The 27863-nt window shown below is 55.5% G+C and overlaps 15 protein-coding genes across 15 annotated transcripts; 8 read left to right on the top strand and 7 right to left on the bottom strand.

Moving 5' to 3' along the window:
- Positions 1-422: 422 nt before the first annotated feature.
- HMPREF1541_07012 (uncharacterized protein) lies at positions 423-2801 on the bottom strand (the record flags this gene model as incomplete). The annotated part of the gene is made up of 2 exons (XM_008721337.1): positions 423-2630; positions 2679-2801. 2 exons carry the CDS (start codon positions 2799-2801, stop codon positions 423-425), a joined length of 2331 nt encoding a protein of 776 aa, XP_008719559.1.
- A 270-nt stretch (positions 2802-3071) lies between these two features.
- Positions 3072-4091, top strand: HMPREF1541_07011 (uncharacterized protein; the record flags this gene model as incomplete). The annotated part of the gene is made up of 2 exons (XM_008721336.1): positions 3072-3192; positions 3241-4091. 2 exons carry the CDS (start codon positions 3072-3074, stop codon positions 4089-4091), a joined length of 972 nt encoding a protein of 323 aa, XP_008719558.1.
- Positions 4092-4394: 303 nt separating this feature from the next.
- Positions 4395-5066, top strand: HMPREF1541_07010 (uncharacterized protein; the record flags this gene model as incomplete). The annotated part of the gene is made up of 1 exon (XM_008721335.1): positions 4395-5066. One exon carries the CDS (start codon positions 4395-4397, stop codon positions 5064-5066), a length of 672 nt encoding a protein of 223 aa, XP_008719557.1.
- Positions 5067-5930: 864 nt separating this feature from the next.
- Positions 5931-6344, top strand: HMPREF1541_07009 (uncharacterized protein; the record flags this gene model as incomplete). The annotated part of the gene is made up of 1 exon (XM_008721334.1): positions 5931-6344. One exon carries the CDS (start codon positions 5931-5933, stop codon positions 6342-6344), a length of 414 nt encoding a protein of 137 aa, XP_008719556.1.
- A 45-nt stretch (positions 6345-6389) lies between these two features.
- HMPREF1541_07008 (uncharacterized protein) lies at positions 6390-8190 on the top strand (the record flags this gene model as incomplete). Its single annotated transcript, XM_008721333.1, has 4 exons — positions 6390-6410; positions 6522-6839; positions 6947-7234; positions 7330-8190. The coding sequence occupies 4 exons, from the start codon at positions 6390-6392 to the stop codon at positions 8188-8190; spliced, it is 1488 nt and encodes a 495-aa protein (XP_008719555.1).
- A 496-nt stretch (positions 8191-8686) lies between these two features.
- Positions 8687-10114, bottom strand: HMPREF1541_07007 (uncharacterized protein; the record flags this gene model as incomplete). The annotated part of the gene is made up of 1 exon (XM_008721332.1): positions 8687-10114. One exon carries the CDS (start codon positions 10112-10114, stop codon positions 8687-8689), a length of 1428 nt encoding a protein of 475 aa, XP_008719554.1.
- Positions 10115-10432: 318 nt separating this feature from the next.
- HMPREF1541_07006 (uncharacterized protein) lies at positions 10433-11563 on the bottom strand (the record flags this gene model as incomplete). The annotated part of the gene is made up of 1 exon (XM_008721331.1): positions 10433-11563. The coding sequence occupies one exon, from the start codon at positions 11561-11563 to the stop codon at positions 10433-10435; it is 1131 nt and encodes a 376-aa protein (XP_008719553.1).
- A 1822-nt stretch (positions 11564-13385) lies between these two features.
- Positions 13386-14249, bottom strand: HMPREF1541_07005 (uncharacterized protein; the record flags this gene model as incomplete). The annotated part of the gene is made up of 1 exon (XM_008721330.1): positions 13386-14249. One exon carries the CDS (start codon positions 14247-14249, stop codon positions 13386-13388), a length of 864 nt encoding a protein of 287 aa, XP_008719552.1.
- Positions 14250-15136: 887 nt separating this feature from the next.
- HMPREF1541_07004 (uncharacterized protein) lies at positions 15137-16126 on the bottom strand (the record flags this gene model as incomplete). The annotated part of the gene is made up of 1 exon (XM_008721329.1): positions 15137-16126. One exon carries the CDS (start codon positions 16124-16126, stop codon positions 15137-15139), a length of 990 nt encoding a protein of 329 aa, XP_008719551.1.
- Positions 16127-16940: 814 nt separating this feature from the next.
- On the top strand, positions 16941-18329 carry HMPREF1541_07003 (uncharacterized protein; the record flags this gene model as incomplete). The annotated part of the gene is made up of 1 exon (XM_008721328.1): positions 16941-18329. The coding sequence occupies one exon, from the start codon at positions 16941-16943 to the stop codon at positions 18327-18329; it is 1389 nt and encodes a 462-aa protein (XP_008719550.1).
- Positions 18330-18984: 655 nt separating this feature from the next.
- Positions 18985-21570, top strand: HMPREF1541_07002 (uncharacterized protein; the record flags this gene model as incomplete). The annotated part of the gene is made up of 1 exon (XM_008721327.1): positions 18985-21570. The coding sequence occupies one exon, from the start codon at positions 18985-18987 to the stop codon at positions 21568-21570; it is 2586 nt and encodes an 861-aa protein (XP_008719549.1).
- A 909-nt stretch (positions 21571-22479) lies between these two features.
- On the top strand, positions 22480-23526 carry HMPREF1541_07001 (uncharacterized protein; the record flags this gene model as incomplete). The annotated part of the gene is made up of 1 exon (XM_008721326.1): positions 22480-23526. One exon carries the CDS (start codon positions 22480-22482, stop codon positions 23524-23526), a length of 1047 nt encoding a protein of 348 aa, XP_008719548.1.
- Positions 23527-24209: 683 nt separating this feature from the next.
- HMPREF1541_07000 (uncharacterized protein) lies at positions 24210-24951 on the top strand (the record flags this gene model as incomplete). The annotated part of the gene is made up of 2 exons (XM_008721325.1): positions 24210-24376; positions 24483-24951. 2 exons carry the CDS (start codon positions 24210-24212, stop codon positions 24949-24951), a joined length of 636 nt encoding a protein of 211 aa, XP_008719547.1.
- Positions 24952-25169: 218 nt separating this feature from the next.
- On the bottom strand, positions 25170-25787 carry HMPREF1541_06999 (uncharacterized protein; the record flags this gene model as incomplete). The annotated part of the gene is made up of 1 exon (XM_008721324.1): positions 25170-25787. The coding sequence occupies one exon, from the start codon at positions 25785-25787 to the stop codon at positions 25170-25172; it is 618 nt and encodes a 205-aa protein (XP_008719546.1).
- A 591-nt stretch (positions 25788-26378) lies between these two features.
- HMPREF1541_06998 (uncharacterized protein) lies at positions 26379-27052 on the bottom strand (the record flags this gene model as incomplete). Its single annotated transcript, XM_008721323.1, has 3 exons — positions 26379-26579; positions 26640-26942; positions 26990-27052. The coding sequence occupies 3 exons, from the start codon at positions 27050-27052 to the stop codon at positions 26379-26381; spliced, it is 567 nt and encodes a 188-aa protein (XP_008719545.1).
- Positions 27053-27863: the final 811 nt, after the last annotated feature.

Here is a 27863-nt window from a genome sequence, read left to right as displayed (position 1 = left end):
AGCCATGGCAAACGACATGGGCACAATTATAGAAGCCAAGACTGTTAAGAGCGCTTGGTTGCTACGGCGCAGTCGAAATGAGCGCATCTGTCAGTGGATATATATGCTTCCACTAGCACGCATCTGTATGCTCGAGGCTGGGTTTAGCGTGCTCTTATCTGAATGAGTGCTGTGACGATCATGGTTGGCTGTCTCAGCCGAGCATCTTGGTGATCGGTGGTCAACTCTTACACGTGCTCGGCGTGCATGGACGGTCTTGGCCAACGTGGCTGTGCACATGGCTCTCGACCTTAGAGAGCGAGATGCCGGTGTTTGGCGGAATGTTCGAAAGAAGCTCGTCTGTAAGCAGCAAGCTCGAAGACTGGATGTGATACAGGTATAGTGGCATGATGATATTGAGGGCCAAGCCACGGCGAAGACCATTAGTCCCAAGCCGCACCCCATTCATCGTCTTCTGCCGGATCAGGTCCTTTGGGCTTTGGGAGTTCTTTCTTGACGGTAGATGTCTTCGGAATTGCAGAAGTGCTAGCAGCTTTTTGAGTAGTAAGCCCAGCTGCGCCGTTCCTCGCTGGACCAGGGCGCACGCCTAGCTTGGAGGAAGTTGCAGTAGCCGGCTTTGATAGTCCTTTTGGGGCTGCTTTAGCTGTTTTTGCCTTTGACTGCGCCGCAAGCCATCCTGCAAAGTCGGGTTCTCCACCATCATCAAAAGCACTGGTGGGAGCTGGGGTGGTTGTCTTGGTCTTGGAGGGAGCCTCGAAAAAGTTGTCTTCCTCGTCGTCCATCTCACCCCAAGCGTCCATGGCATCGTCGGCATCGTCAAAGTCAGCCACGTCACTCGCAGTTACAGCAACCGCTGGCTTGGAGGTTGGCGGAGCAGTTGACGCAGGTCGGTTTACCTGAATCAAAGGCGTGGCACGACCAGATGGAGGCAGCGACTGTGCTTGAGGAACAGCTCCGTTCGCGGATGTGCTATCCATCTCCCCTTTTGCTGCAGTCATCTTGTTGGTGAAAGATGAGATAGCCCAACCAGCCCATGAGGTGTCATTTTGATTTCCTATTCTTGCCGGAGCAGCGGCCGTGTTGCCAGATGCCTCTGGTGGCAGTACAGTATCGGGTAGTGTCGCGGCATGTTTCCTCACTCGTGCTAGGAAGGTGTCGAAGGTCTTGTTCGCCTGCTCTCGGACAACTTTCTCTTTGTCTACAAGCGAGAGGCAGAGTACGGGCAGAATTTTGGTCGCACAGTCGTCCTCACTGAAGACATCTGTTGTCGCATTCAACGCCATCAAGGCTGCACTTCGACCGTGCACGAACGGGTCCCGCAAGGAGCGGGTGAATGCTGCAATCAAGACCTTCGCTCTTGAAGCCGTCCCAAGGTTTCTAGCAATCTTGCCAAGGCAGATTGTGGTATTTGTTCTAATGCCAGGTTGCTCATCGTTCGCTGTCTTAGCAAGGAACCGAAGCAGTTCGCCGTTGATCGTCCGGTCCGAAAGCTTCGGGATAATAGTAAGCACTGACTTGACGGTCTGTTCTCGAATGACGGGGGCCGTGTCTGTGAAGCCAGTCGTCATGGCGGGCCATATCTTGCTGTTGATATCCTTCTGTGGTATGCGATCTACCATGAGCGGGAGGTGATCCAGCAAGGCCACACGCATCTGCCTATCGGGTACTTGGAAGAGACGCAAGAGTACAGGAGCCAGCCTGGTCTCGAACTCATCATCTGTCATCTTCTGACTGATCTTCATGATCGCACTGAGCACGCTAGGCCCGCCGCCTCCAAACTCGACTGACTTCAATAGCTCGGGGAGAATTTTGGATTTGAAGAAGTCTTCCGGAAAGTCGTCCGAGAGCTTGTCAAGCTCTTCGAGAAAGTCATCTCGTTCTTCATGATTCATGAGACCTAGGTTGTCAGCACTCTCTGTGATATGAATGAGTGGAGTCTGGAAGAAACTGCCTGTCTTCTTCCCCTGTTCGAGGAAATGAGCTGGACTCAATCGCATTTTTGGATTGGCGTTGATCAAACGCTTGTAGCTGGGAGCGATGGTGGCTGGAATGCTCTTCGTTTGCGCGAGCTGATCGGTGCCAGGAAAGAAGCCGTTGAATGCTTCGTAGACCAGGGTTCCAAGTCCGTATGCGTCTGCCGCAAACAGTGGATGCTTCTTGATCACACTCCATCCATTGGCTGCAATCTCGGGTGGGCAGTATCTGTTGGCGTCTGGTACCAGGCTGCCGTAGTTATAGATGACGGCATCGTCCTCATTCACAGAGCTGAGCACTTCGAAACCGCCCAGCTTCCACTCGCCAGCCTCATTGGTGAAGATAGATCCCACACGCACGCCACCGTGTACAGACGAGGCATCGGTATTGATGAACCTGAGCGTCGTGGCTACACCGTGGAGGCCCCATTTGACTGTCTCCACGCTCAAGCTCTTTCTCTTCACGTGCCAGCTCAAAGGTGTGACTCGTTCTGTGACAATGTATATTGTAGTTTCGGTCTCTATAACGTCGAGAGTCTTGATAACGCCTGGATGTCGAAGCGTGCGTAGTTTGCGAGCGGCATTTTTGGCAAGGGGTAGCCGTGACTTGTTGGCGTTGATCTCGAAGGTGAAAACACAGCATGGCAAGTTATCCTCCTACATGCAATCAGCCAAGATCACTCAACCGATGAATATCTAGCATACCTTCTTAGTGGCGTTGTGAAGAGTCCATATCGAGTCGCTGTTGTCTATCCGGTCGCCGATGGAATACGGGAACGAACTCGATTTCGCAATAGCCGACGCTACTGCCGACTTGAGAAAATCCATCAAGGCGCGTGCTTGAAAGAGCCACCAGCGAGGTAAAACAGGAACGCTGGACAAACAAAATTGACGAAATGAAAAAGAGGTGTACGTGGCTGTCCAGATCGACTCGCGGTTGAATCTACAGTACAAAAAGTGTCGCGCACCCCCGCGCGCGTCAGAACCCCGCCGCCCGCGCTCCGGACTCGCTGCCCGCATTTTACGGGTAGTGCAATCTACAAACACGATAGTTTCGACTGGCTCACACGTTACCACTTCGTGGCAGATACGTTCAAAATGCAGGTTATCACCGCAGAGAGACCTTGGGCCCGCCGTACGCCCTCCACTAATCTTTCACGAGATGTCGGCTACCAGCCACACACGGGCAAGTTCGGTATCATAACTGGTGGTTCAAGAGGTTGGTCAAGACGCAAAGGACACTGTGACTCGACTGACTGATCCCAAGGTATCGGTGAGGCCATTTCGAAGAATCTCGCCTCAAAGGGATGCTCCCTGCTCCTCATTTATACCTCTGATTCGTCTGCGGAGCCCACACAGCGACTGTGCGAGGAGCTTCAAAGCACGTACGGCTCAGTGTGCATACCGCTGCAGGCCGATCTTTCGGACCCGACTCGAAGCGCGCCCTACATTGTCGACGTTGCAAAAAGCAAGTTTGCGCATCCTCGCTCAGGTGAATTTCAGATCGACATCCTGATCAACAACGCCGGCATTGCTGGCAACAAGACTCTCAACGACCCGCAAGCAGGGCCGATAGAGATCACACAGTTTGACAAGCAGTATCACGTCAACGTGCTGGCACCACTATTACTTACACAAGCTTGCGAGCCGTACCTACCGAAAGACCGCTCGGGTCGGATTGTCAATGTCTCGAGTGTTTCGTCTTCCATCGGTTGCGAAGGACAATCGATCTATGCAGGCACAAAGGCCGCGGTGGAGGCAATGACGAGGGTATGGGCGCGAGAATTGGCCGAGAGATGTACCGTCAACTGCATCAACCCTGGCCCAGTCTGGGGCGACATGTATGCGCAAGCCGGCAAGGAATTCTGGGATATCAACCAGAAATACGTTGACGGCGCCCCTCTGATGGCTTACAACGGTGAGGAACACATCAAGGCACGCGCCGGCGGCAATCCAGAAGAGTATCACAAGACTGTCACAGAGGGTATGGGTTCAAAGAGGCCTGGCTTCACGGACGAGGTTGCTGGTGTAGTAGGCATGCTCTGCTCCGAGGAGAGTGGGTGGACCACAGGCTCGGTGATTTGTGCAAACGGAGGCATGAAGATGTCGATAGCGTAACTGCTCCTCATGCTCTTCAAGCGGAATAGGAGAGCTTGACGTAGAGAGGTCGAAAGATAGAGCATTCGGTAAGCGAGTGTCAGCGTCGAGGCTGTGCCAAGGGCTGCAAGGCTGCGCCGATCAACGAAGATCTTCCGCAACCTCATCTGCACTTCATTTCTCACATATTCGACTATTCACAAGTGCCATAGCCGCAGGGAACGCACACGACTGACTGTCGAACACACACTGTCTGGCACGATCATTGCGTCACGAGAAGTTCAGTTGGTACCGACAGGTAGTCGGTAGCCCGCAGCCGCAAACATGGTCGATGTGGTCCCGGTTTCGTCGTACCCGTCGCACATTTCCCTCCTCCCCAGCATACAGCAATGCAACTTGACAAACCTTCCCGAGAATTACTTTTTGAAATACTACATGTACCATGCCTTGACATGGCCTCAGCTGAGCTTTGTTGCCATCGTTCGCGGAAGCAAACCCTCTCAATATCCGAAGGTGGTCGGCTATGTGCTGGCGAAGATGGAGGAGGACCCGCCTGATGGAGTACAACATGGTCACATCACGAGTTTATCGGTCATGCGTACACATCGAAGATTAGGCATAGCCGAGAAGCTTATGCGTAACAGTCAAAGAGCCATGGCAGAGGTTTTCAATGCCAACTATGTGTCTTTGCATGTGCGCATGTCGAATAAGGCGGCGTTACATCTTTACCGCGACACGCTGGGCTTCGAGGTGGAGAAGATCGAGAGCAAGTACTACGCTGATGGCGAGGACGCGTATGCTATGAAGATGGACCTGACGAGCATGCAAATCAAGGAAGCGCCTGAGGACGAAGATGAAGGTGACGCGGTGGGCGAGCTTGGCAAGAAAGGAGAAGATATAAACGGCGACAAGGAGAAGATGATCAAGGTCAAGGTTGGACGAGGCTTGGGTGTGGGCGATCTGGTCGAGAAGAACGAATCATCTCAGCCAGCATGATCAAGCCTTGCAGGATGGGCCTCACATTTGCAACCTTGACCGCCGTTCACGGAAGTCCCACGGCTCGATTCAGCTGTTGATGGGTGTCTGAAGATAAGAGCGCGCCGAAGCAGATACCCACAATGTGATCATTGCATGGGACCTGGCAGCATTTTGAGTCGGCAGACAGCACCACGAGCGATTGAAATCTCCACCAGCAGAGTCGGCGGATCAGTTTGTTACAAAGAAATGTGACCCTCGGTGACAAATCTCACATTTTGAGCCTCCAGTACCGACGGATCTAATAGCCGCCGCGGAGGCAGGGACGGCAAGTATAAACGCATAGTACAAGCCTGGCTGAATGGCAGACTCGGGCGATTGTCTCATTCGCTGGGGCGAACATCCAGCATGGGCGACAACGTCGATGAACAAAGAAAAGAATTTGAACTCCATCAACTGCTCCCACCATTTGCTTGTCAATGCTCAGCAGCATCTCCATGTCGCATTTCCAAGCCTACATCAGTCTTGTTCATAAGGTGAGGCTGCGTAATCCTGCTCAGAGAGGTTTGGTACGGCCACTCAGAGCTGCAGCCGTTGTCCAGAGCTTTGGTACGGGCCGTTGAGCGTTCTCATGCGGAGCTGCAGATCATCTGGTGCCACGCAAGTCTAACCGAAGTATCCAAGGAGAGCGTGCAAAGTCTATGTGGAAAAGGCTCGCAACTCGATTGTACTTATAGCAAGCGGTATATGCTGACAAGACAGGTCTGAACGCATCTCAGAGCACTTGCAGGAATTTGATCAACGTCAGAAACAGCAGAACACGACGATTGACATTCCAAGATCAACAGCATGGACCACTGGGCGAGCACAATGCTTGAGACAATCATGGCCCCCCCTAAGACACCACCACCCTCTCCAGCTCTCCCACCGCAGAGCGCATCTCACGGTCCCAACTCCCGCAATCTCCCATCTCACCAGACGAGAACCATCGACATCGAGCTCGCCCTGGCTTTTCCAGGACTGGTACATGAAAGTGATCCACAAAGTGATCCACAAAGCGGTATGGCTGCCTCGACGAGCGCTCCCCACGCCCAACCGTCTCGTCGCACCAGCACCTCAGCACACTCCAACGCCACAGACAAGGCGCCCACCTGCTCCGTATTAGCAGACACTGATCGGGAGCCTTCACCTCAGCCACCAGCCCAGTGGCGCCTCTGTGCAGCCCTCATCGCTGGTTTATTCCAGCAAAGTCTGTCCAGTGGCCTAATCATGACATACGGCACCATCTTATCTTACTAGACTACTCACCTCTTCCGGACCATCACCTCCACGCAGCTCGCCCTCATGGGCGCCGTCCCTCCCTTTGTACGTTTCCTAACCTCCAGCCCATCGCCCACCCCTACCCCTCTAAATGCGTCAAACGATGCCTCCCAACCCCTTACACAACCACTAAACACACACACACCCCCATTCCAGCTCCTCTACGCCCTCGCCCTCCCCGTCGGCGGCCTCCTCGACCAAGGCCACCACCGCCGTCTGAACATCTGCGCCGCCGTGCTGATCACGTCGTCCCTCTCCAGCCTCGCCTTCACCAACAGCCACCACCATCACAGAGAAGCCGGCGGCGGAAAATACTACGCCGTGCTCCTGTGCGCCCTCCCCCTCGGGCTCGGCCAGAGCATCTTCTTCCTCTCCTCCTCGCACACGGCGCGCACCTGGCTGCCTCGGAGGCCGGGTCTGGCTATCGGCGTCGTGAACGCGGGTGCTGCGCTGGGAGGGTCGGTGTTTCCATTGGTAAGGTCTCTCTCTCACGCCCGCTCGCCTGGGAGGTTAGGTTTAGATGTTACAGAAAATATGAATTTGGCGGGCCCGGCACGCTTGCTGACGCCCGTGCGATTTAGGTCGTTACATCCCTCACCAACGCGCATTCTTTCCGGGTGGCGGTTCTGGCTTTGGCGGCCATCGCTGGTGCGCAGTCGATCTTCGTTGTCGGCTTCGCCGTGGCGCATCCCCAGCATTTCCGTCCGGTGAAACACGCTGCTTCAGCGACACCCTGCTGTGGCTCCTTCTTACTCTGCTGGCGGCGGCGGCAGCAGCAGCAGCAGCAGCGATTGCTTCGTGCCATGGACGACAAAGCCGTCATGCTCTTCACCGCCGCGCTCTGCGTCGTCTTTGCCGGTATTCTCAGCGTAACGTGTCCTCCCTCTCACCCCTACATCGCAATACCCCCCTTCCTTCCAGCTCCGTTCCCCCATCAACACCGCTCCTAATCTACTCGTTCTAGATCCCCTTCTACCTCCCAACCTGGTCCTCCCTCCTCCTCCTGCGTCCCCCTCACCACCATTTCCAGCCCTCGGCAACCCCAACCACCAACCACCGAAACAGCAACGGAGGAGGCGGAATGAAAATCTCCCTCCTCACCATCCTCAACCTCTCCCAGCTCCCCGCCCGCACCCTCTCCTCCCTCCTGACCGACCACGTCCGCGCCCGCCACCTGCATGCCTGCGTCCTGCTCGCTGCCGCGCTGGTGCTGCCGCCGTTTTGGCTGAGACTTGCTTCCGCTTCCGCTTCTGGCGGGGCTCATCCCGTAGAGCAGGGAACTGCGGGTAGCACGGTGAGTGGAGATGATGGGGGTGGGCAAGGCGCAGTGACGCCTGCGGCGGCGTACGCCTTCACGGTCGTATACGGGATCCTGCATGGGGGGATCGTGGCGCTGACGCAGAATGATTTGCAGGAAGTGCTGGTGGCGCGGTCGGCGCGTTCTGCAGTGGGGCGGCCGCGGGAGCGGGGGCGGGAGCGTTGTGGTAGTGCTCTGGTGGTGGCGGGAGAGGTTAGGGATTCGGAGGACTCGGAGGAGGGTGGAGAGTTGGTTGGTGAGTACGGCCAGCTGTCTGGGCTGGTGTACACGCTGGCGTCGCCGTTCATGCTGGCGGGCCCGCTGGTCTGTGGGCGGCTGGTCGATACGGTCGGTGTCAAAGGGGTGGGAATCTGGGCGGCGGGGTGTTTCGGGCTGGGGGCTGTGGTTATGGGTGTCAGTTTGTTTGTTGATGGCAGTGTCGGGAAAAACAAGCGGTCGTTGGCGCGGGTCGTTGGGGATCGCCTCTCACAACAACCACGAGTCTCCTGTGGGGACGTGTCGGGGTAGGCAATAACGAGGCAAGTTTGTCAACCCGGCCAGCAACGAAGGCAGAGGCAGCAGAAGGGCGAGTCTTGGGAAATGGGGGGATGGCGAGCGGGAGTCGAGGAGAGTTCGGTCAATGGTTGAGGTAGGACGCGCAGTGTCCTTTTTCGCAGGTTTCCTCTTCGCACGTCTTCTGCCACTTGTCAGAAGCTGTGTCTGTTACCGAAGCAAAGGCTGACGTAACTGGGAGGCCCTCTACAAGGACAGATGAAGCCGCTAAGGTCAACAGAGCCACGGTCTCTGCGTTATTGGACTGCTGAGTCTTCACATGAGTGATTTGAGGACCATCGCTGGAAGATTTGAAGCTGGATGGAGATGGCATGGAAATGTCATATGGGGGAATAGTTATCTAGCCGGGGGAGCAGCGCTTGCACAACAGGATCGATGACACCTCGATTGATCTCTGTTTTAGTTCTTTGAATAGAAAGACAAAACCTTCTCTCTATCCAGCTCTTGCTTCTCAAACAGTACCCTGAGCCTCTGCTTTTACTTCGTCCAAGATCTCCCCTGCTGGTCTCTCCGCGCGCATGCCGCCTACCGGCTTGGCCCGATCCTGTGCTGGAAAGCCCTGCTCGAGTCTCAATGTCTCCTTGCCTGCCTCGTGCTCTTCGACCACTACGCCGCCACCTCGCGCCAGATCCATGAGTTTCTCAGATGCCTTGGTCCGCACGCCGGTCTCGCAGTTCCACACCCAGCCCTCCTTCATCCACATCCACGTCATCCACGCCCGGAGCTCTTTGTCTTTCGGCAGCACGCGCTTCCACTCCGGCTCGAAATCCTTTCCAGCAGCGCCCTCACCATTCCATCCCAGCGCCAGACCACGCAACTGGTCGCGGCAGAACATGCGCCAGCTGTCATGCGAGTAAGGCCCCAAGCCTGGGAGGTGAGCGATTTCCCACGCCACGCGCGGATCGTTGTCATCAACGATTTCTTCATCCTTGATGTCGCGTCCGTCGCCCTTGAGCGGGTAGTCCACTTTGCGGTACCGCACGCCCTTGGCGGGTTCGCGTTCGATCCAACCCTTGGCGAGGCCGACGATCTTACGAGCGCGCTGGTTCTGGAAGCCGAGGTGGCGGATCAGAGAGGTGATATCCTCAACCTCTGCTGTGGCGAGGGCTTCCGGGGTGGAGTACTGGGATAGTAGCTGGTAGCATACCGGCATGGCACGCTCGCCCGGCGTTTTGTTGAGGAAGATGGTGGCTAGGAGAAGCTCGAAAGGCCGGTTGGCCAGCCGCTCTTGCATCAGACCAAAAGTGACATTGGAGATGGGTGGAAAGGGGAGCGTGGAGAGGAAGTGTGGTCGAGCACGGTGAGGCGTGGGGAAGTAGGGGGAGGTGGTAGGGTGTCGCGACTTCTTCTTGGGCGTACGCGGCGTTTTGACTGCGACTACCTCGGCGCCTGTTTGAGACGAGATGAAGGGATCAGGTCCGATATCATCGGGAACATCTGTCAGGGAGGAGTCAGAGGACAGGTCGTCCACATTCAGACCGTGGTAGATGCGAGGCGTTGCTTGGCCCGGTGTTTTCGGCGGGGTTGCGGGCGGAATAGGTTCATCTTTGACCTCATCTCTGACGGGAGATGCCTTCTTCCTGCTCCTCCTGGGTCGAGGCTTGCTCTCGGCTGCGAGGAGCTCCCCGGGCGCGAAGTGCCTTGAGATATATTGCACAGGCTGCCTCTTAGGTCGCGTCTTCTTCTCCTTCACGGCACAAACCTCGGCCGCTGGGGGTGGCGGTGACAGCATTCCATCCTCCAGCACCATACCCCGCTTGTCGGTCGCAATGACAGGATGGTCATCATAGGGAGGAGAAGGCGACGGCGAGTAGAGCTGTGTAAGAACGCGGGGAGGGGCGGTCGGGGAGGTTGCGGGTGGAGTCGTGGGCGTCGTCATTTGATCCAAAAGTGGCAGCCACAACCGAAGCGAGCGATAAGAAAATGTTCTGAACCTCAGTTGTCGGTGTCTAGCTACTCTTCCATCATGTCGAGGTGGTTGAGAAAGATGCGAGATTAGCCATATGAGCACGAATCGAATGCCATGTGAATTTGCAAAGATAGTGACTTGGTTGACGATTGTTTGTTTGATTGGTTACTGGGCACATCTTCGACAGCAACGCCGTTTGCAGCACAACCAGCTTCTACTTATTTGACATTATCCATCATTTACATATGACATAGTGGCCTCCACAACATCCAGCCTAGTACAAGAGCACTACCAGTTGGCGAGCACGGCGGCACCACCGAACAGAGCAGCAGCACCAACGGCACCGGTCATCATGGGAGCACTATCCTCTGACGAGGAACTGGTGGCTCCAGGTGCGGAGTCGGTGGGGTTCGTCGTGCCAGTAGGCGTAGGTACACCGCTGGTCAGGTCATTGGCGGCACTGGACGCACCCTCGAACGCAGGCTCAGACTCCTCCTCATCAGGATTGGGCTCAGCAGTGCTGTTGCCAGGGTTGAGCACGCTATCAATGACATGAACAACACCGTTGGCGACAAGGACGTCGGCGACGGTGACCTTTGCTGAGTTGACAAACACCTCATCATCAATGATGGAGATGGTAATGTTCTCGCCGTTGAGAGTCGACAGCGTGGTGTTCTCGAGGTCAGTGCTGTAGGCAACAGTACCGTTGACGACATGGTAGGTGAGGATGTCCGTCAGGTTATCGGTGGTCAAGTTGCCGATCAAATTGCCAATGTCGTCAAAGGCGGTATTGTCGGGCACGAAGATGGTGACATCCTGAAGGTCGTTCACAGTTTGGGCAAGCTCCGCACGAGTCAGAGCACCGACTGCAGCGGTAAGGTTGGACTCGATGGCGGTAGCCGAAATATTCTGAGGGACGATGAGCACCGCATCGATGATGTGAACGACACCACCAGTGAAGTTTACTGGTTCGCCAGTGACGTTGGAGGCGGAGAGGAAGCCAGAGTAGAAGGTGACCGTCTCCCCATCTCCAACGGCCTGAACGACCTGGCCGCCGGTGACGTTTGTGTATTGCGTTGGCTGAAGAGCAGTGGGAATGAACTCGGTGTCATTGAAGCTCTCATAGGTGCCGTTCAGGACGTGGTACGACAGAATGCCCTGGATCAATGCCTCGTCGTTGTTGGCCAGCGCGGAGCCAGCCGAAGAGTTGAGGAACTCTGCGAAGGCATCGTTGCTAGGTGCAAGCAGGGTGACGTTGCTCAGTTGCGAGAGCTGCTGAACGAAATCGGGGAAGAGGTTCAGGTAGCTCGTCAAGTTGGAGAGCTCCGTCACGTTGCTGAGCGCCTGGACAAGGCCGCCCGACTCCTGGGCATAGGCGGTGGCAGCGAAGGCTGCGATGGCAAGAGCTTTGAGCTGCATGATTACTGCTGAAGGCGACAGAGAAACCAAAGACAGATCTGATACGATGTCTGGGAGTGAGGAGAAGTTTCAAGGTAAGAGCAGCAGGATCCCAGCTTTTGAAGGGCAGCCACAATGGGGCATTGTTGTGGTAGGTTCGACCTCTCCAACCTGTTTTTCTTGCGATACTCGAAGCTGTCATTGATCCATTCTGTTAGCTACACGACGATCTTGGCCAGTCAGGCAAGGCATGTTACGCCTTGCCCCTTGGCTGTGGCAAGATCGTGAATCCAGATCGAATGCAGCTGCCGTAAGCACTGCTCCAGAGTCTTGGCTTGCAGCCCTTGATGGAGTTTTCTTCTCCTTTATGACGAGTTTGACTTGTCCGTCATGTTCTTGTTCATCATTGACAGCCAATCGGCAATGTTTAGCCGTCTCGATTGGAGCCAACACAGGGCTCATCGAGGCTATCGAGCTTTCGAGAGCACGACAGCTCTGTTGGCTTATATGATGGCGTCCCAGCTCCCCACAACTTCACCATCAGGCCTCGAAATGGTGCAATTGTGCCCGACCATGAAGCCAGATGCAACTGGTAGGTTTCGGCATTGTTCAATATTGATGGCCCCAGGCAAGGGACCCCGGTCGTCATATCATAAGAGTTCTACAAATTCTCAGAAGGGTTCGGAAGGCGGAAGGTCTAGCCGTCTGCTGACTTTCTAGCTTACGACGCGTTGCCTTGGCGGTATGTGGACTTGTACAACGTGCAAATCAGCGCGAGGACTTTTCTGCTGTGCTCAGGTGAGCTCACCCATCACCCGGGAAGATCGCGTTTCCCCGCGTTTCGAACCCTACCAAGAGCCTCTTAAATGCAGTCCAGCACCCCCCGCCTTGCTCTATTCAGTCTCGTTTGTGGCTCAGCTGCAGCTGCAGATGGTTTTTCACCCGACGCCCACTGGTCAATGTCTAGCATGATTACATACAAGATCTTGGATATGCAGTGGATTGCTGTTGGGCCAACACGGGGGCGGGGGAGTCGTTGACATCATCATTCTTCATTTGTCTGGGCCTTTCTGGGCGGCCTTGACAGCTCTGGCGTTCTCCATGTGGGCAGAAAGTCTTGTTGACGCCCCGAGCTATCCGGCAGAAGGGCCCTTGCTTCAAGCCAAGCCTGCCTTCCAAGAGTCTGGAGCATCTCGTGATGAAACGTGACGATCTTGCCCGGGAAGTCAGCGAGTCCCCGATCGGCGCCACCCCTTGTGGCGTTTGGCTTTCTTAGCCAGGAGTACGATGCTAGATTTGTGGCTGTGCCTGTGGCGCATCTCGCTCGGTTCAGTCTAAGCTTCAGGCGGCCCCCCATCTCGCGTGTCACCTCATATCGACGCTTTGCTTCTGGCCTATCTTCCGGATCTGGATGTTATGACTCAAAGCCAGCAGTCAGACGGCGCTGCGAAGCACACTGTGAAAGCTAACATCTTCCAGCCATACGCTGGAACAGCGACTAGTGGTAGAGCCGTTAGTGGCAGATAACTGTGCCCCAGGTCTTGTTCGTTACCAAAGTGAAGGTTCCAACAACTGTTTTTTTGTGGCTTCATAAGAGCTCCTAGTTCTGCTCATCCCCAAAAGACACAGCGTGAGGCATTCTATTTTAAGACAATGATACAAATTCGTGACCGCAGCCCCAACGAACGAATCCCATCGAGAATGGCCATGGGAAGCTCTCCAGTCCCAGCTACTGGTATGTGTATTATACATCACCTGCCCTCCTCCCCTTCCAGCTCCTCCAAAGTTCCCTCTCCTACCACGCTTACGGCACCCTTCCCCTTCACCTTCACCTATCCAACACCTAAAGACCCCTCCCCCTCAACTCCCCCCTCACCACCCTCCACCCCTCCCTCAACTGCCTCTTCCTCTCCCTCTCCCTCCTCCGACTCCACCCCTTTTCCTCCCCCTCCTCCTTCAGCCTCATGGCCTCCAACACCCACAGATCCCTCAGCAGCGCCTTCCTCGCCCGCTTTAGCTTCTTGTAATCGCCGCAGCGTCGCGCTGGGGAGTGGTATTGTGCCGCCGCGGCTTGCAGCGCTGTGAGGTCCGAGGTTATGGTTGGGTGGGAGGCGTGGAGTTGCAGGAGGCGAGAGGTGAATGGTTGATGATGCTCCGGTTGGGGCCGGAGGGGATGGGAATCTTGGAGTTTTGAGAGGGAGGCCGTCACTGTGGAGGTGGAGGTGGGGGGTGGGTGAGGAGGGGCATGCGCGCTGTATGCGGGCGGCGCCTCGCCTACTGCAATGGGCGGCGGCGGCGGTTGCGCTCGCGGTGTTGCGTCTGCAGCGCTACTTGCGGCTTTCTCGCCGAGACTGAGCGAGCGGACCATGCCGTCGAGGGAGGTGGCGGCGTAGTCGTAGTCGTAGTCTGGCGCGGCGGCGCCTGTGGTGGGGGCGGGGCTTCTGCCGTTGTCTTGTTCATGCTGATGTTGGTGTTGGTGTCGGTGTTGGTAATGGTCGGCAGATATACTTTGGGATATGGCGGCGGCTTTCTCGTTGCGTTGCTGGTTCTTGAGCTCGGTGGCGGTGCTGATGGCGTTGATGGCGAGGCCTGTGAGAGTCTGGCGGCCGTGACAGCTGTGGTGGTTGTAGCCGTAGCCGCGGCCGCGGCCGCAGTGGGGGTGTCCGTAGCTGGTGGCGTCGAGGCGGGCGGCGAGTGGGCCTCTCATGGGGAAGGGCCCGGGGTGTTCGCGACGGCGGCACATTGTGAATTGGGTTGGTGGGCGGATGTGGGCTGATATGGGGGCGAGAGTCGCCGTATAGAGCGTCGGTGAGAATCTGACAGCGGACTTCTGGAGTTCCAATTTGGTAGGCGTGTATGCGTTGCGTCTGTTGGTGCTCCTATGAGACGAAGGTTGGGGTGGGAGTGTCTGGGTAGCGGTCGGATATAAATCAAGCTTGGGGTTCCTCAGGCAGCAGTAAGCAGCTGCTTTGACATATATAATTCCCTTTTCCACTCTCTTCTAGCTGCTGGACCAGTCATTCCTCGCGCAGGGCACCCGGATACGGCCCTATCCTGCGCCTTTTCGCGTGTAACGGCTTTAGCTGTTATACCAAACTCAGGCTCGCGTCAGCCAATAGACTCTCGTATAGGTTCACTGCCTCTGGGCGGGTGACCAATTGGAGTGGCTCCACTATGGGAGGCATACAGGTGCTAAACCACTTTTGGGTTGGTTTCGCGAGCCCAACGGCCGTACTCGTGTTTGGCGAGCCAGTTACGGACTTGATAAAGAGGGTGCCTGGAGGTTAGTGCGGCAGAAGAGTGGTGGGGAGAGCTTTTTCTCGTACGTTCGTAGGAAGACGAATGGTACTTCTGATAGTCCTGTGCTGCACTAGGGTCGATGGCCTCAGTTGCCTCAATTTTGCTCATCGATGTTTGTGATCTCAGACTCAGATGTATGGACTGGTCTAGGCGATCGAGGATTGCGCGATGTTCAATCAGTAACAAAATAAGTTCCATGTCTAGTGGTAGAATAAGTGCGCTGAAACTCCATCGCTGTACACAGACTCGACGCTAAATAACAATACCAACACAGCTAGCGATCATGCCGAGGGCTCAATGCCGTTTGAAACCCCATTTACGCTTCCTTTGTTCCCCGGGTGCTACGACCGTCTCGTCATCTGAAGATGCAGCCGCGCGAATCGGAGTCTGGGTGTGAGCTCGTTCATTCTCCACGGCGTGTCGGCTAATTCGCTCGGCTTTCCTCCGACCCGTGCAGCAACAAACACCGCAACAAGTGCCGAGCTGCATAATGAGGCCGATAAGGTTGAATCCTGTCGCAATCCACATGAAAGCGAACATTTCTTGCCCGATGTGAGCCTCAATGTTGAAGTCGGCGGCGCCGGCGAAAGTGTTGCGGAAAATGATAAACAAGACTGTCGCAATGACGGTGGCCACTGTGGTAAAGAGAGCAGCGACAAAGGCCAGAATGGTGACGGGTAGTTGCCGAAGGAAGATTCTGCGAGCCTTGTGCTGCCATCTTGGCCGCTTGGAGAAGCCCATTGGGCAAATGAAGATACATAGAAATGTCAAGACGGTGCCAACCAGGAAACAAGCAAACATCCATTCGCTCGCAAGCTTCACAAGATCAAAGATGTCCGTCACTTCAGTCGGCAGGGAAATTGACGCGCCTGCTAGGAGCTGATTAACGATAATCTTGACTGGGTTAAACCAGTATAGTGTCTGAGTCTTCGAGCAGTGTGTGATTCCCTCATTGGCATATCCCTCGCAATAATTCCACAAGCCAACCTGATAGAAGTCGTGCAAGCCGATGGACTGGGCTATTGAGTTGATGAAGATGGCATTCGGAACGGTATTGGGGATGACGTTGGCCAGGTCGATGCGCAGGAAATATGTGTCTCTAATCACCGCCTTGTTGTTGATGTTGCCGATTTCGACCAGGATCAAGAAGACCAGCGATAAGGTGTACATGACCACCACTGCTGCCCGCAGCCCGATCGGCTTGGGCTTGACATAATTTGCGAGAGGGTCATCGGACGGTTGCTTCTCGGTTGGAGTTCGTGAGCGTCGATTGAAGATGCCCATGGCTGTAGGCCACCTCTGTGCTGCTAATTGATCTCCTCACCGTCCTCGGTCCAACAACGACTGGGTAGAGCGGTGTTGATGACTATGGTGAGGGAAAGGAAGAGCGCACTCGACGCAAAAAGCTAGCTGATAGGTTGCCTACCGGTGTGCGTCATTCCCATAAAGTTCAAGTGTCTCTGAATAAAAACATTGAAAGGACGCAGTCTACAGGGGAGACCGCAGGAGGAGTCGGACATGTGAGGCTGTCTCGTGCTGCCAATCGGGCACAACGGCCGGGGGAGAGGACGAGGTGGAAGCGTCGAAGCCAGCGGAAAATCTTTGGAGACGTCTACGTCACTGAGCAAGACTAGCGAAGACAGTCCCGCTCGCTAAACCCGGATAGAGCGTGCCGAGAGACTAAAGCAACCTTAATCCGGCCCTGCTGGAGGCTGTTGAGTCTCGGCGAAAATCTCGCCAGCTTCCGACGCGTGTCTGTCACCACCTGTCACCACTTTCCACCCCCTCAAGCTTCATCAGCTGCTGCTGTTGCCAGGATCCGGAACTGCCGCTGCGATTCTCAAAGTGCCTCAAGTCACATACCGGTCCAATAGAGTGTTGAGGAATCCACTTTCGTCTCCGCCCTCACTCACCGAACCTTCGGAACATGACATGACAAGGCGGAATCCTACAGGGGTATGTTGAGTTTAACGGCAAGTTCACATGTGAAGTCATCGCCGGCTCGATAAGTTTTTGTTCCGTGCCTCTCCTTGACCTTCTCGTCACTTCGTGTGCAGGGCTGTTGCCGTCGCTATTTCCTCCCTGTACATACAGCAACATGTTCGGGGCCTCTGTTGTCGCCTGTGCGCTGCTAGCATTACAAGTGCTAGCTCAAAGTGACAGCAGCAGATCCGATGAGGGTACTGGGAGTGCCATCACACTGACCGGCAGCAATACCGCATCCATAACACTGAACGGTGGTAACTACGTTGCAGTCACTACCGGCGTTACCTATGCTAGTGATGGCGAGACTATCACCTTCACCCGCACAACCTCCGGTATCGAACGACCGACAGACCTCTCAAGTGCATTGGCGTCGGCCACAAATGCTTCATCGACCACGGGAAACTCGACGTCTGCGACACAGACACTACTCGTGGGTGGGACTGCCACAACTGGCGCCAATGCTACGTCCGGTAACAATGCCACTTCCACCACTTCCTCCGTTCAACCCACAAATACCGTTCCTTGCAACGGCTTCCCCGAGTTCTGTACACGATCCTACAGCAATATCACCTACATAGCAGCACATAATTCGCCCTTCGTCCGTCCGGGAAATATTGCCAGCAACCAAGAGCTGCAGGTCCTCTCTCAGTTGAACGACGGCATCCGTATGTTACAGTTTCAAGTGCACGATGTAAATGGGACCATGATGTTGTGCCACACGAGCTGCGATCTGCTCAATGCGGGCCCGCTGGAAGACTATCTGAGGACTGTGTACGGCTGGATGCAGGACAATCCATACGATGTGGTGACCATCTTGATGGGCAACTATGGTATGGTCCCTCCAGAGAGCTTCGTCGAGCCCGTCCGCAATTCGGGCCTTCTCAAATACGCCTACATACCGCCGCAGAGACCCATGGGACTCGATGATTGGCCGGCCTTGGGTGATATGATACTTCGTCAGCAAAGGGTCGTCTTTATGCTCGACTACCAGGCCAACCAGGACGAGATTCCTTGGCTGCTCGACGAATTCTCGCAAATGTGGGAGACTCCGTTCTCGCCAACCGAGAGGAGCTTTCCTTGTACTGTCCAGCGACCACCAGATCAATCCGAGGAGACGAGTCGCGACAGAATGTTCATGGCTAACCATAACCTGAACCTCGAGGTGGCTTTAGCAGGCATCAGTCTTCTTATCCCAGCTTCCAATCTCCTCAACGAGACCAACGCCGTCGAAGGCTTCGGCAGTGCTGGGTTGGCCGTCACCAACTGTACGCAAGACTGGAATCGACCACCCAACTTCGTCCTTGTCGATTACTACAACGTTGGCAATTTCAACGGCTCTGTATTCCAAGTTGCGGCTACGGCAAACAACGTCACCTATGACACAGACTCGTGCTGCGGTACTAATCAGAGGAGTTTCCGCAGTGGTGTTGAAAAGACTGCTTCGCCAAAGGGAGGTCTGCTGGCTGTGGTCTTGGTGGCTGGCCTTGTTATTGGCTGGTAGAGCATTTGTATAGTCTGCATATTTCAGCATAGGGGCATAGCGAGGAGTCATGGAATACTGGAAGAGCAAGCGAGATATCAATTGAATGCATTTTCACCTTCATCGAGGAAAAACGGGAGTGCTCGTGTCCACAGGCCAATGTGGGGTGGCAGGGCGCGATATCCCCACGCGCCCGCTTATAAGCCCAATGTAGCTGTATGTGTACCCGACCAGGAGCTATGCACGCGACAGTGAGCTGGCGGACGGTCAATGGCTAAATTTTGCCCCGTCACCGTCATAACAGGGCGCTTCGAAATGAAAAGCGCGAGGCGGGAGGATTTTCCAGAAGACTTGGTCTTGGAAGCGCATCCTTGCCAGCCTCCCCATTTGACGCCCATCTCGACCAACGACATGCGCCCTCATATTCCCACTTCTACCCAGATCGTTCGTACCATAGCTCTTACTTTCACCGACAAACCCGTCCCAAACTCTGACTCGACGTGGTACTGTGACATCGAGTGACACGTGCAGCGGCCGTAACGACCAAGGCTGGCAATGACTGCGTAGCGCATGCGACCGTTTACAGCCGCCACGAGACCCCCTCTCGACCGCTCTTCGCCTCGAGCTTAGCGCTGCCACTGCCCGTCACAAGGTCGCATGATGCAGTTCTTCTGCTATGCCTTCCAAGCTACGTGAGAAAAGCCCTGAGCGGCGCCGCGAGCGAAAAGAGTCTTCTAAAGATGACAAGGAGAAGCGCCACCGGCACAAGACGCACTCCTCCCGCAAGTCTTCGTCCAAAGAGAAATCGACCTCGCGAACGTCGTTGAATTCAGACGGCTCCCAAAGACGTTCATCCATGCCCGAAGCCATCTCAGAGGCAGAAGAGAAGCCGATACCCAAGTCCGAGTCCAAGTCGAGCCTTCCTTACCCCTCATTTTCCAAACTGCACAGTAAGGAGGCCATTGGACCCAGGCCACCGAACGGTATCTTTACACCCACAGCCACAGATTTGGATGCGTCGAAAGAAAAATTATCACAGCCTAGATCGGCTGCCGGGACTCGTGGCCCTCCCAGCCCTCCACTCACCGATCAGACTGCGGGCAGGAAAACATCAAAGGTCAAGCCTGTGAGGGTGGAGACAATCGATGAAGAGGACAAGAAAGAGTCCAGCGACAGGGACAGCAAGATCCGGATCAGATTACAGCCAAAGTCGTCACGCTCCAACGGCCACTTGCGCAGCTCCTCCGATCTAGGATCCACTGGTTCGCCCACCAAAACGAAGGAGGCGACAACGTCACCGCTGAAGCCCAGAGAGTTGGATGGTGGCGTGAAGCGTTCTGTCAGCCAACCTACCAGAAAGAAAACCCCAGAGCCCGATAGAACATCCCCCGACGATGTTGGTAGCAGCTCGGACGGCACCTCAATCGCACCAGTTCAACCCAATATTCAACGTCCAGGTTCGAGAATACCGCCGGGTGCTGGTCATGATGGTGTGCGATCTCACGTCACCTCGCTCAATGATGCGCAATCTCGAGGCACAACACCGCTCGAAGTGTTTGGATCCCCCCATTCTTCGGCATATCCAGCCTCAGCTGCCCCGCCTCCGCCTCCACCGCCACCAGTTGTGTCCGTGCCGCGTGTCGACTACCTTCTTCAGCATGGCGGTCTGCATTACACCGTCCCAAAGAATTTACTTCTTTCTGGAAAGCCAATGGCAATTCAGCAAGCCATGACCCCGAGTCAAGAGCCGGTTGTGGTCGCCAATCTTTTCGAACCGTATCACCAGCTGCTCGATGATTTTGACCGAGTCATCAGCAAGAATGGCTCTCTGGCGGTTGCGACAGGCTACAAGTCCGTTGCACGGCGATTGCTAGATCGCCTGGAAGCCGTTTTTGCGCGAGACATCTCCAACGAATTCTGTCAATGCTGTATGTGCGCGGAAGAACATCAACAAGGCGAAGATGTCCGGGGCGTCAGCTGGGGTGAAATACTCGAACTCGTCGCTGGTCGACAGGAATTGCCCATCTGGCCTCCCTTCTCCCTTGTCGGCGCGCCTGTGGGCCTCGGTATTGCTGCAGAGCCACACGCCCCGATGCAAAAGCTCGATATCGATGTGCCAGAGGAGTATCGCGAGCATTACATACGACAGTCGCGAAAGACCAAACAATCAGTGGACAAGTGGTTAAACCGGCAGAATGACGCGCCAACTAGTCCGCCGGAAGAATTCGACGATGAGACTCTGACATTTGCCATGCTCACCCATCTACCTGTGGAACAGCGTCAGCTCTACAAGAACCTCTTGTGTATTGTCGATCGGCCGCTCGAGCCTCCGCGCCGCGCGCCGTCTCCCGAGAAAGGCGCTCCACCCGAACCAGTGCCAACACCCGCACCACGCGAGCGACCAGCGCATATTGTCCTGGTTGGTGAAGCTATTCAACGACTCTACCGGCTCCACTCGCCGCCGCGCGATCCCGAGACTGCCATTTTCATGCTCAACAATCCTCAGCTGCACAATGCGCTCGCGACGCTTGCAGCGGTGTCCAACGATGAATGGGAAATTCTCATCTCGGGCCGCTTTGATGGATTCCTGCGGTCTGGGGCCGACGATGCTCCTGCACCTGACATGCCACTCCGCAAACCACTGTCGCGTGGTGCGACCCCTGCACAAGGGCGAATGAGCGCCAGCGGCTTCCAACATGCGCGGCCCAACAGTACTGGCCCAGGATATGGTCGATCAGCCACGCCCGGCACAGCCACACGCGGAGCCCCGATTGCCTTTGACGAAGAAACGGAAATCGCCACGCTTGCGGAGATCGAACGGGATATCTATCAGGGTATGGAAGTTTTAGAAGACGCGTTTGAGCAGTTGCATGTCAAGGCAGAAGCCGTGCGCCGTGCACTTGCGGAGCGGGCTGCCGGCCTATCAGCTGCTTCACACCGTCGGCGCGGGTCGGCTGCTGGAGGAGTGGAGGTGCGGATGGGCACACCGGGAAGCGGGCTTGGAGTTGGTTTTGACGGATTGCGCGGTCCGTATGGGGGTGGCGTCGGTACGGGGATGTGGGAGTCGGAGACAGACGATGGCTTAGGGGATTGGGACGGGGTCAGCGAGCTGGCACCCGACGACAGCGCGAGCAACATTAGCAGCTCGAGAAGACGGAGACCGAAGCGGAGAGACGAGCGGGCCAAGGCGCGAAGGACGCCCATGATCGAGGAAGAGGATGCCGAGAGTGAGGGGACAGAGAGTCCGACTAAAGGGTTTTGAGGTCCGGGTCCAGATACAAACGATGACGATGACGGTGGACGATTACGACGAACATGAACATGATTCCAAACGTGCGAAAGCGTCTGGATCCAGAAGGTAGCTCGTAGCTAAACAGTGCTACTCAACCATCACAGTCAGCGATCATCAATGGTGCGTAGCATGGAAGGAAGTGGCAGGCAGTGTCGAGTAAAGCATATCATAGCATAGCATATTGCATGGGCGTCCTGACAGATCCTTAGGAATGGATTGATGACTGTCTATGAAGACTACCTGGTACAGAGTATTGGGTTCATGCCAAGAGGCAGTAAATGCTGGTCACATGCTTCACCGTATTCAGCCCCTCGTATTCGCCCTGCACGACCGCGAGGTCACCTCGAACCCCTCTTTGCCTCTTTGCAGAAGTGGTGTTCTTCGATAGTCGCTATCTGACAAGAGAAGCACCAGCACGAAATCACAGCAATCATTCGTGGGAAGCACATGAGCCTCATCGGTCGACCGATTCTCTCATCAGCAGAGCATCACACCACCTTGTTTCTGATAGCGTTTTTGGCCCACGCCGCAGTCTGCCAATACGGCTACGTAGCATCAGCCACCATCTGATTGCGTCCGGCCAGCTCCGTCAGACATAGAACAGCGTGGCGCCTTCTGGGCGCCTGATTGACTACTTGCTGCTACCTGCACACAATTCCCGCAATCAACAGCTGAGTGAGGCTGTAGCCCCTGAAGTATCCTTTATAAGAGCACCGTCGCCTTGGGGTATCCCTTAATCAACCACACAAGAAACTGATCGGATATCCCAACGACCTGAGGAGCAAAGCCTCTACTCATCGCCACCATCATCGTCACCGTCACAACTAAACATTCACCAACTTAGACCCATCTAGTTATCAGTCTACACCTCTGACCAGCATGGCCAGCACCGAGTCACCTGCCATCCACTCCCTCGCTGTCTTCTCCACCCAACCATACGACCGGCAATACCTCTCCGCCCAACTCACCACCCAGTTCGGCGACGCCTCTCCCTTCAAAATCGACTTCTACACCGTCTCCCTCACGCCCCTAACCGCCAAACTCGCCGCCTCGCACACCGCCGTCTGCGTCTTCGTCAACGACATCCTCACCGCGCCCGTCCTCCAGCACCTCGCCAGCCTCGGCGTCAAAGCCATCCTGCTCCGCTGCGCGGGCTTCAACAACGTCGACCTCCTCGCGGCCAAATCCCTGGGCTTCTTCGTCGCCCACGTCCCCAGCTACAGCCCCGAAGCCGTGGCCGAGTTCGCCGTCGCGCTGATCCAGACCCTCAACCGCAACACGCACCGCGCCTACAACCGCGTGCGCGAGGGCAACTTCGCCCTGCACGGCCTGCTGGGCCAGACGCTGCACGGCAAGACCGTCGGCGTCGTCGGCACGGGCCGCATCGGCCTGTGCTTCGCGCGCATCATGAGGGGCTTCGGCTGCCGCGTTTTGGCGTACGACGTCTACAAATCCAAGGATTTCGAGACCGAGAAGCTGGGCACGTATGTGGAGTTGGCGCAGTTGCTGCAGGAGAGCGACGTCGTGAGCCTGCACTGCCCGCTGCTGGAGAGCACGCGACACCTGGTGCGCGAGGAGACGCTGGCGCAGATGAAGGACCGCGCCTTGCTCGTCAACACCAGCCGCGGCGGCCTCATCGACACCAAAGCCGTGATTCAGGCCCTGAAGGCCGGCAAGCTGCGGGGCCTGGCGCTCGATGTCTACGAGGCCGAGGCGCCGTTGTTCTACAGCGACCACAGCGGCGAGGTCATGCAGGATGAGGTGTTTGCCAGGCTGATGACGTTCCCGAATGTCATTGTCTGTAGTCATCAGGGATTCTTTACCGAGGAGGCCTTGGGGGAGATTAGTGCGGTCACCGTGGGGAATATGGTGGAGTTTATGGAGGGGAGGGGGAGGGTGGCGAGGAATAGTTTGATCAAGGACTAATATTTTGGGGAGGAGCCGGGGCGCGTTAGACAAAAGATAGAGTGAGCGTGGCATGTAGATAGATACGCGCGCGAGGGATTGAATGGGCGTTTCTTCTCCCCTCCACTGACCGAGTGAGGAATTTGGGGGGGGGGGGATAGAAGCACGCAGCTCAGTGATTGATAATTGATAGAGTCTCATGGTCAGACCGACGGGTTCAAGAAGAGAGTAATCTAGCCGCCCTAAGTGTCACCGCCTGTACCCTACCGCTCGTCCTCGGGAACGTCCCGGACACACCACTGGATGGCAACGAGCTTGCGAGCGTAGGCAGCGAAAGCTTGGCATTCACTCTCGTTCTCCTCCGGTACTGTGGCACTTGACTTGGGCAAACAGAACCAACGTGCCATGGCGGCACCATGTATGAGTACTCGTACGAACCTTTGACTCCCAGTTTCACTCGTATTCGTTCTCATGAAATAAACCCAGCTGACTTGGTCTGTCATGAGTGCGTGCGACCGGTAGCTTACAGAATGCAACCTGGTCCGGTCCTTCGGCGAGCCTCCGACACGGGGATGATTTGCACAACGAATTGCGCTGTGATTCTGCTGCTTCTTATTTTGTAGCGAGAGGAAAGCCACGATACGAGACTGGGACACGATCTTTCGACTACCGCAGTTGCATGGCCGTGTCTGACGCATGCGATAATGTCTACGAACGCCGTCAGCCTGGCGCGACTCCGAACGCGTGCCGCCGTTGGCCTTCTTCGTAACGAGTTTCCGGCCGGCGCACGGCCAGCGCTCGCTTCACTGCACGCGACAGTGCTACAACGCCATCAACATGCTCTTCGGGCGCACTCGACACAGTCCACAGAGTACGTCTTCCTTTCTTCCCTCGACCCATGCCCCGTTGCCCCCCCACATCCCAGCATTCACGAAGAGCCGTCTCGCTAACACTTCCTTTTCTCTGTCCCTGCACAGCTCCACCACCTCTCACATAACCCTCAAACCAAGCACACCGGGCTTCCACCAAAGCCACCTCGCCGCACAGCGCCTCCGCCGCCCCGTCTCCCCGCACATCACCATCTGGCGCTGGCAGAGCCACATGCTGCTCTCAGCCCTGCAGCGCAACACCGGCCTGCTCTTCGCAGGGCCGCTGTACCTGTTCCTTATCGCGCACGGCCTGTCGCCCCTCCTTGGTTCTGATGTGGGCATATCGTCCGCTGGTGTCGTGGCGGCGGTGGCGGCGCTGCCGGGGGTGGTGGTGTGGGGTGGCAAGGCGGTGGCGGCGTGGGGGCTGAGTCTGCATGCCGTGCAGGGCATACATGAGGTTGTGAGGGGGCTGTGGCCGGCGTGGGGGCTTAGGAGTAAAGAGTTGGTGGTGAAGACGAGTTTGGCGGTGTTTGTGCTCAGTGGTATGGGGACGGTGGGCTTGTTGTGGGCATTCTGATCCGGGACGGTGTTGTTGAAAACGAGCCCAGTCTCAGGGAATGCTGGGCCTGAGCGAATGGCATAGTGTAGCAGAGTGGCCAGGGGAGGTGTCATTCGGCAGGCGAGCTAGCGATTGGCGCGTTGAGTGCCTCCCTGTAGACGTAATGGCGGTCGATTCATCTCACTGGGCGCGGACAGGAGTTTCATATCAGTGTTGGTAGAAGTCCCTGCTCATTCTCAACCAGCTTTGATAGCAGCCGTGACATCAGGCCTCCGCTCCAGCGTCTCGCCGATGAAGCCCCGTAGAGCCGCCCACCGACTTTTGGTGCCATCAGTCGTGTCAACACTGGCTGCCGTTCCGCTCATTTGCGCCATGTTGCGTCCCCATCGCGCCCTCTCCTCATTCTCGACCCGCTGCTTCCGTTTCAAAGCGCCGGGTTTGCTTTTCATGCTCTTCCGCTTGATGATATTGACCTGTTGTTCTGGCGTATCGCCTGCTGCCTGATGATCTTTGCTTCCGGCTTCTGAGGTCGTCGATGTGGACGTCGGCTCTGGCAAGGCATCGACGAGGGAGTCAAGGGTAGTGACGAGCTTTTTGTTCGGTCGCCGCCTTCGTTGCTTCGATTCTGTGGTTGACAGACGCGGTTTGGTAACCTTTGACAAGAGGGCAGAATGCTTTATGCGGCGCTTGTCGGCTTTTGTGGTGGGGAAGAGAGAGGAGTCGCGGCTAGAGGTTTTGGAGGGCTTTGAGGATGATGCTGGGTTCACTTGAGAGGCTGAGGCACCAGAAGATTTTAGGATGGATTTTTTGGGGGCTGCGGTACGGTGATTAGAAGATGGAGGGAGTGGCGCCATTTTTGTTGCTCAACTGTGTACGAAGATGCAGCCTTTCTCAGAGGTATACGCGGACAAGGTGGAAACAGAACGTGGAAGTGAGAGCAAGCAGCGGAGTGCTGACCGAAATTCTGCGGTGATGACGGCAGATCTTCGGCTGATGAGGGGGATAGCAGGCAGTAAAGTTCTTGGCATAAAACACAAAACACACTTACGGCGGGAGCTATGTCTATTCAATCAGTTCGCCCAAGTCTGGACTGTCTTCTCTACTGCAACCGAAAGAAGCTCATTGGGTTGGTGCTTGTGCTTCTACCGAGTGTAGTTCTCTGGCATACTGACTGAAGCGCAAAGAAAAGCTTGTCCATGGGTACATGCCGGACACTTCTGACACGGCGCAAGCCATGCTACACGTGCCATCTGAGCCCGGCTTTGTCGGCTGTCCGCTTGATCGCTCTCATCATGCTCCACCTCCAATACAAAAGCGTAATCATAGTAAGGGGAATAGCAATGGCGAAGAAAATCCAGACGAGAGGTGACATATTCCACGCCACGTGAGAATCACCGCCCACAGAGAAGAATCCCATACCAAATATTCCCTATCGACAGCCACTGTTAGTTCAAGCATTCCTGAGAGGAAGTAGAGAGGGTGCTATTGTGTACCGCGACAAACGTTGAAGGCAAGAACAGCAACGTTGTAAAGGTTGTCACGCGCATAGAAGTGCTATCCTCAAACGCGGATCTGGTGAGATCGTAGACCCTGTTTGACATATCCTCAGACGCATGTTGACTTTTCAAGTTGATGGTCCCAGATAACTGATGTCAATATAGTCAGCGATACTATCAAGCTAATGGCATGGGATGGGGCATCCTTACCAGCTCTGTTATCCGAGATAACTTGGATAGCACAAAATCGACATTCTCATCGTTCGCAAGAATGCGAGATTTGAGGTTAATTAGTGACTCGCGCATTTCCCAGGCATTCTGCCGTGTGATATGGCCTTGATTCTCGAGCCGGTTATTGATGAGGTCTAGAGCGTCGAGCAGTCGCTTGTTCGCTGCGAATATGGAGCGGAGGGGAGCGAGGCGTGATTCAAGATAGTGGAGAGTCGAGAGGTCCATGTAGGTATCGCGAAACGGCAGCACATCCTCAATGTCAATGGTTGCACTTAAGTCTCCCTGAGACGTGTTAGCATGATCTCAAAGACGTTATTCGTGGCACACACCAGCTCCCAAACCTCACGCTCAAACTGACTGATGTACGGTCTCCAATTGTCGATCCGGGACATGATCAAAATTCTGTGCATCGCTAGTGGGTGATCCAAGATCGGCAGCTTGTCTCTCTGTGGATCCAAACTGTGAGCTAAGGTCGTCTTGATTGTGCTTTCTCGGTTTGGGTATATCAAGATCCATGTATTTTGTCCATTCGAGATGTTGTACTTTTGATATATGCCGAGTTTGCGAATAGACCATTCGGTTTTCTGCCCATCTGTTGCTCTGGGCTCGGGGAATTTGAGAACGTACGTGATTTCTGCCCAATTTTAGTCAGCTCTACGGCTTGAAAGGAATCAACCTTTCTAGCACACCCAGTATGTCCGCCTTTTCGCATTTCCACAGAGACTCAGAGTAGGCTTCTTCGAGTCTATTACTCATCGGTCGGAAAGCCAAGATAACCTGCTGGATAGCTGGCATGACGTCGTGGGATGTCAATACTGCTCTGATGAGATCTATGTCAGCATCTATCGGGGCATATGAATTCTCTTTTGTAATGAGCTAACCAATATCAGACCGTGACCTTGCTGAGTCAGATGGAGGTGGTTAACATCACTTGGGTTGTATAGCCTTCCCTGTTCTTCTCCTGAAGGTACTGCGAAAGTGCCTGCGCCTGGGTGAATCGGTTATTCTCAAGCTTCAGTGACAGCGGGTCGTGCGAGATCGACAACTTGTTCGCTGAAGTGTCTCGGCTGGCAAGGCTGAGGACTTCGACTGATAGCTCTTCCGGGTTCACAGGAAGCCGAAATACTGGGTCAAGAACCGACAATTCCATTGTGATTTGCAGCAATGATGCGATGAAAGCTCTGTCATAACACAAAGCACAGA

The sequence above is a fragment of the Cyphellophora europaea genome, assembly GCF_000365145.1.
Source record: "Cyphellophora europaea CBS 101466 unplaced genomic scaffold supercont1.6, whole genome shotgun sequence".
In the NCBI taxonomy this organism is placed as follows: domain Eukaryota; kingdom Fungi; phylum Ascomycota; class Eurotiomycetes; order Chaetothyriales; family Cyphellophoraceae; genus Cyphellophora; species Cyphellophora europaea.
This window is presented reverse-complemented; position numbering and strand designations above follow the sequence as displayed.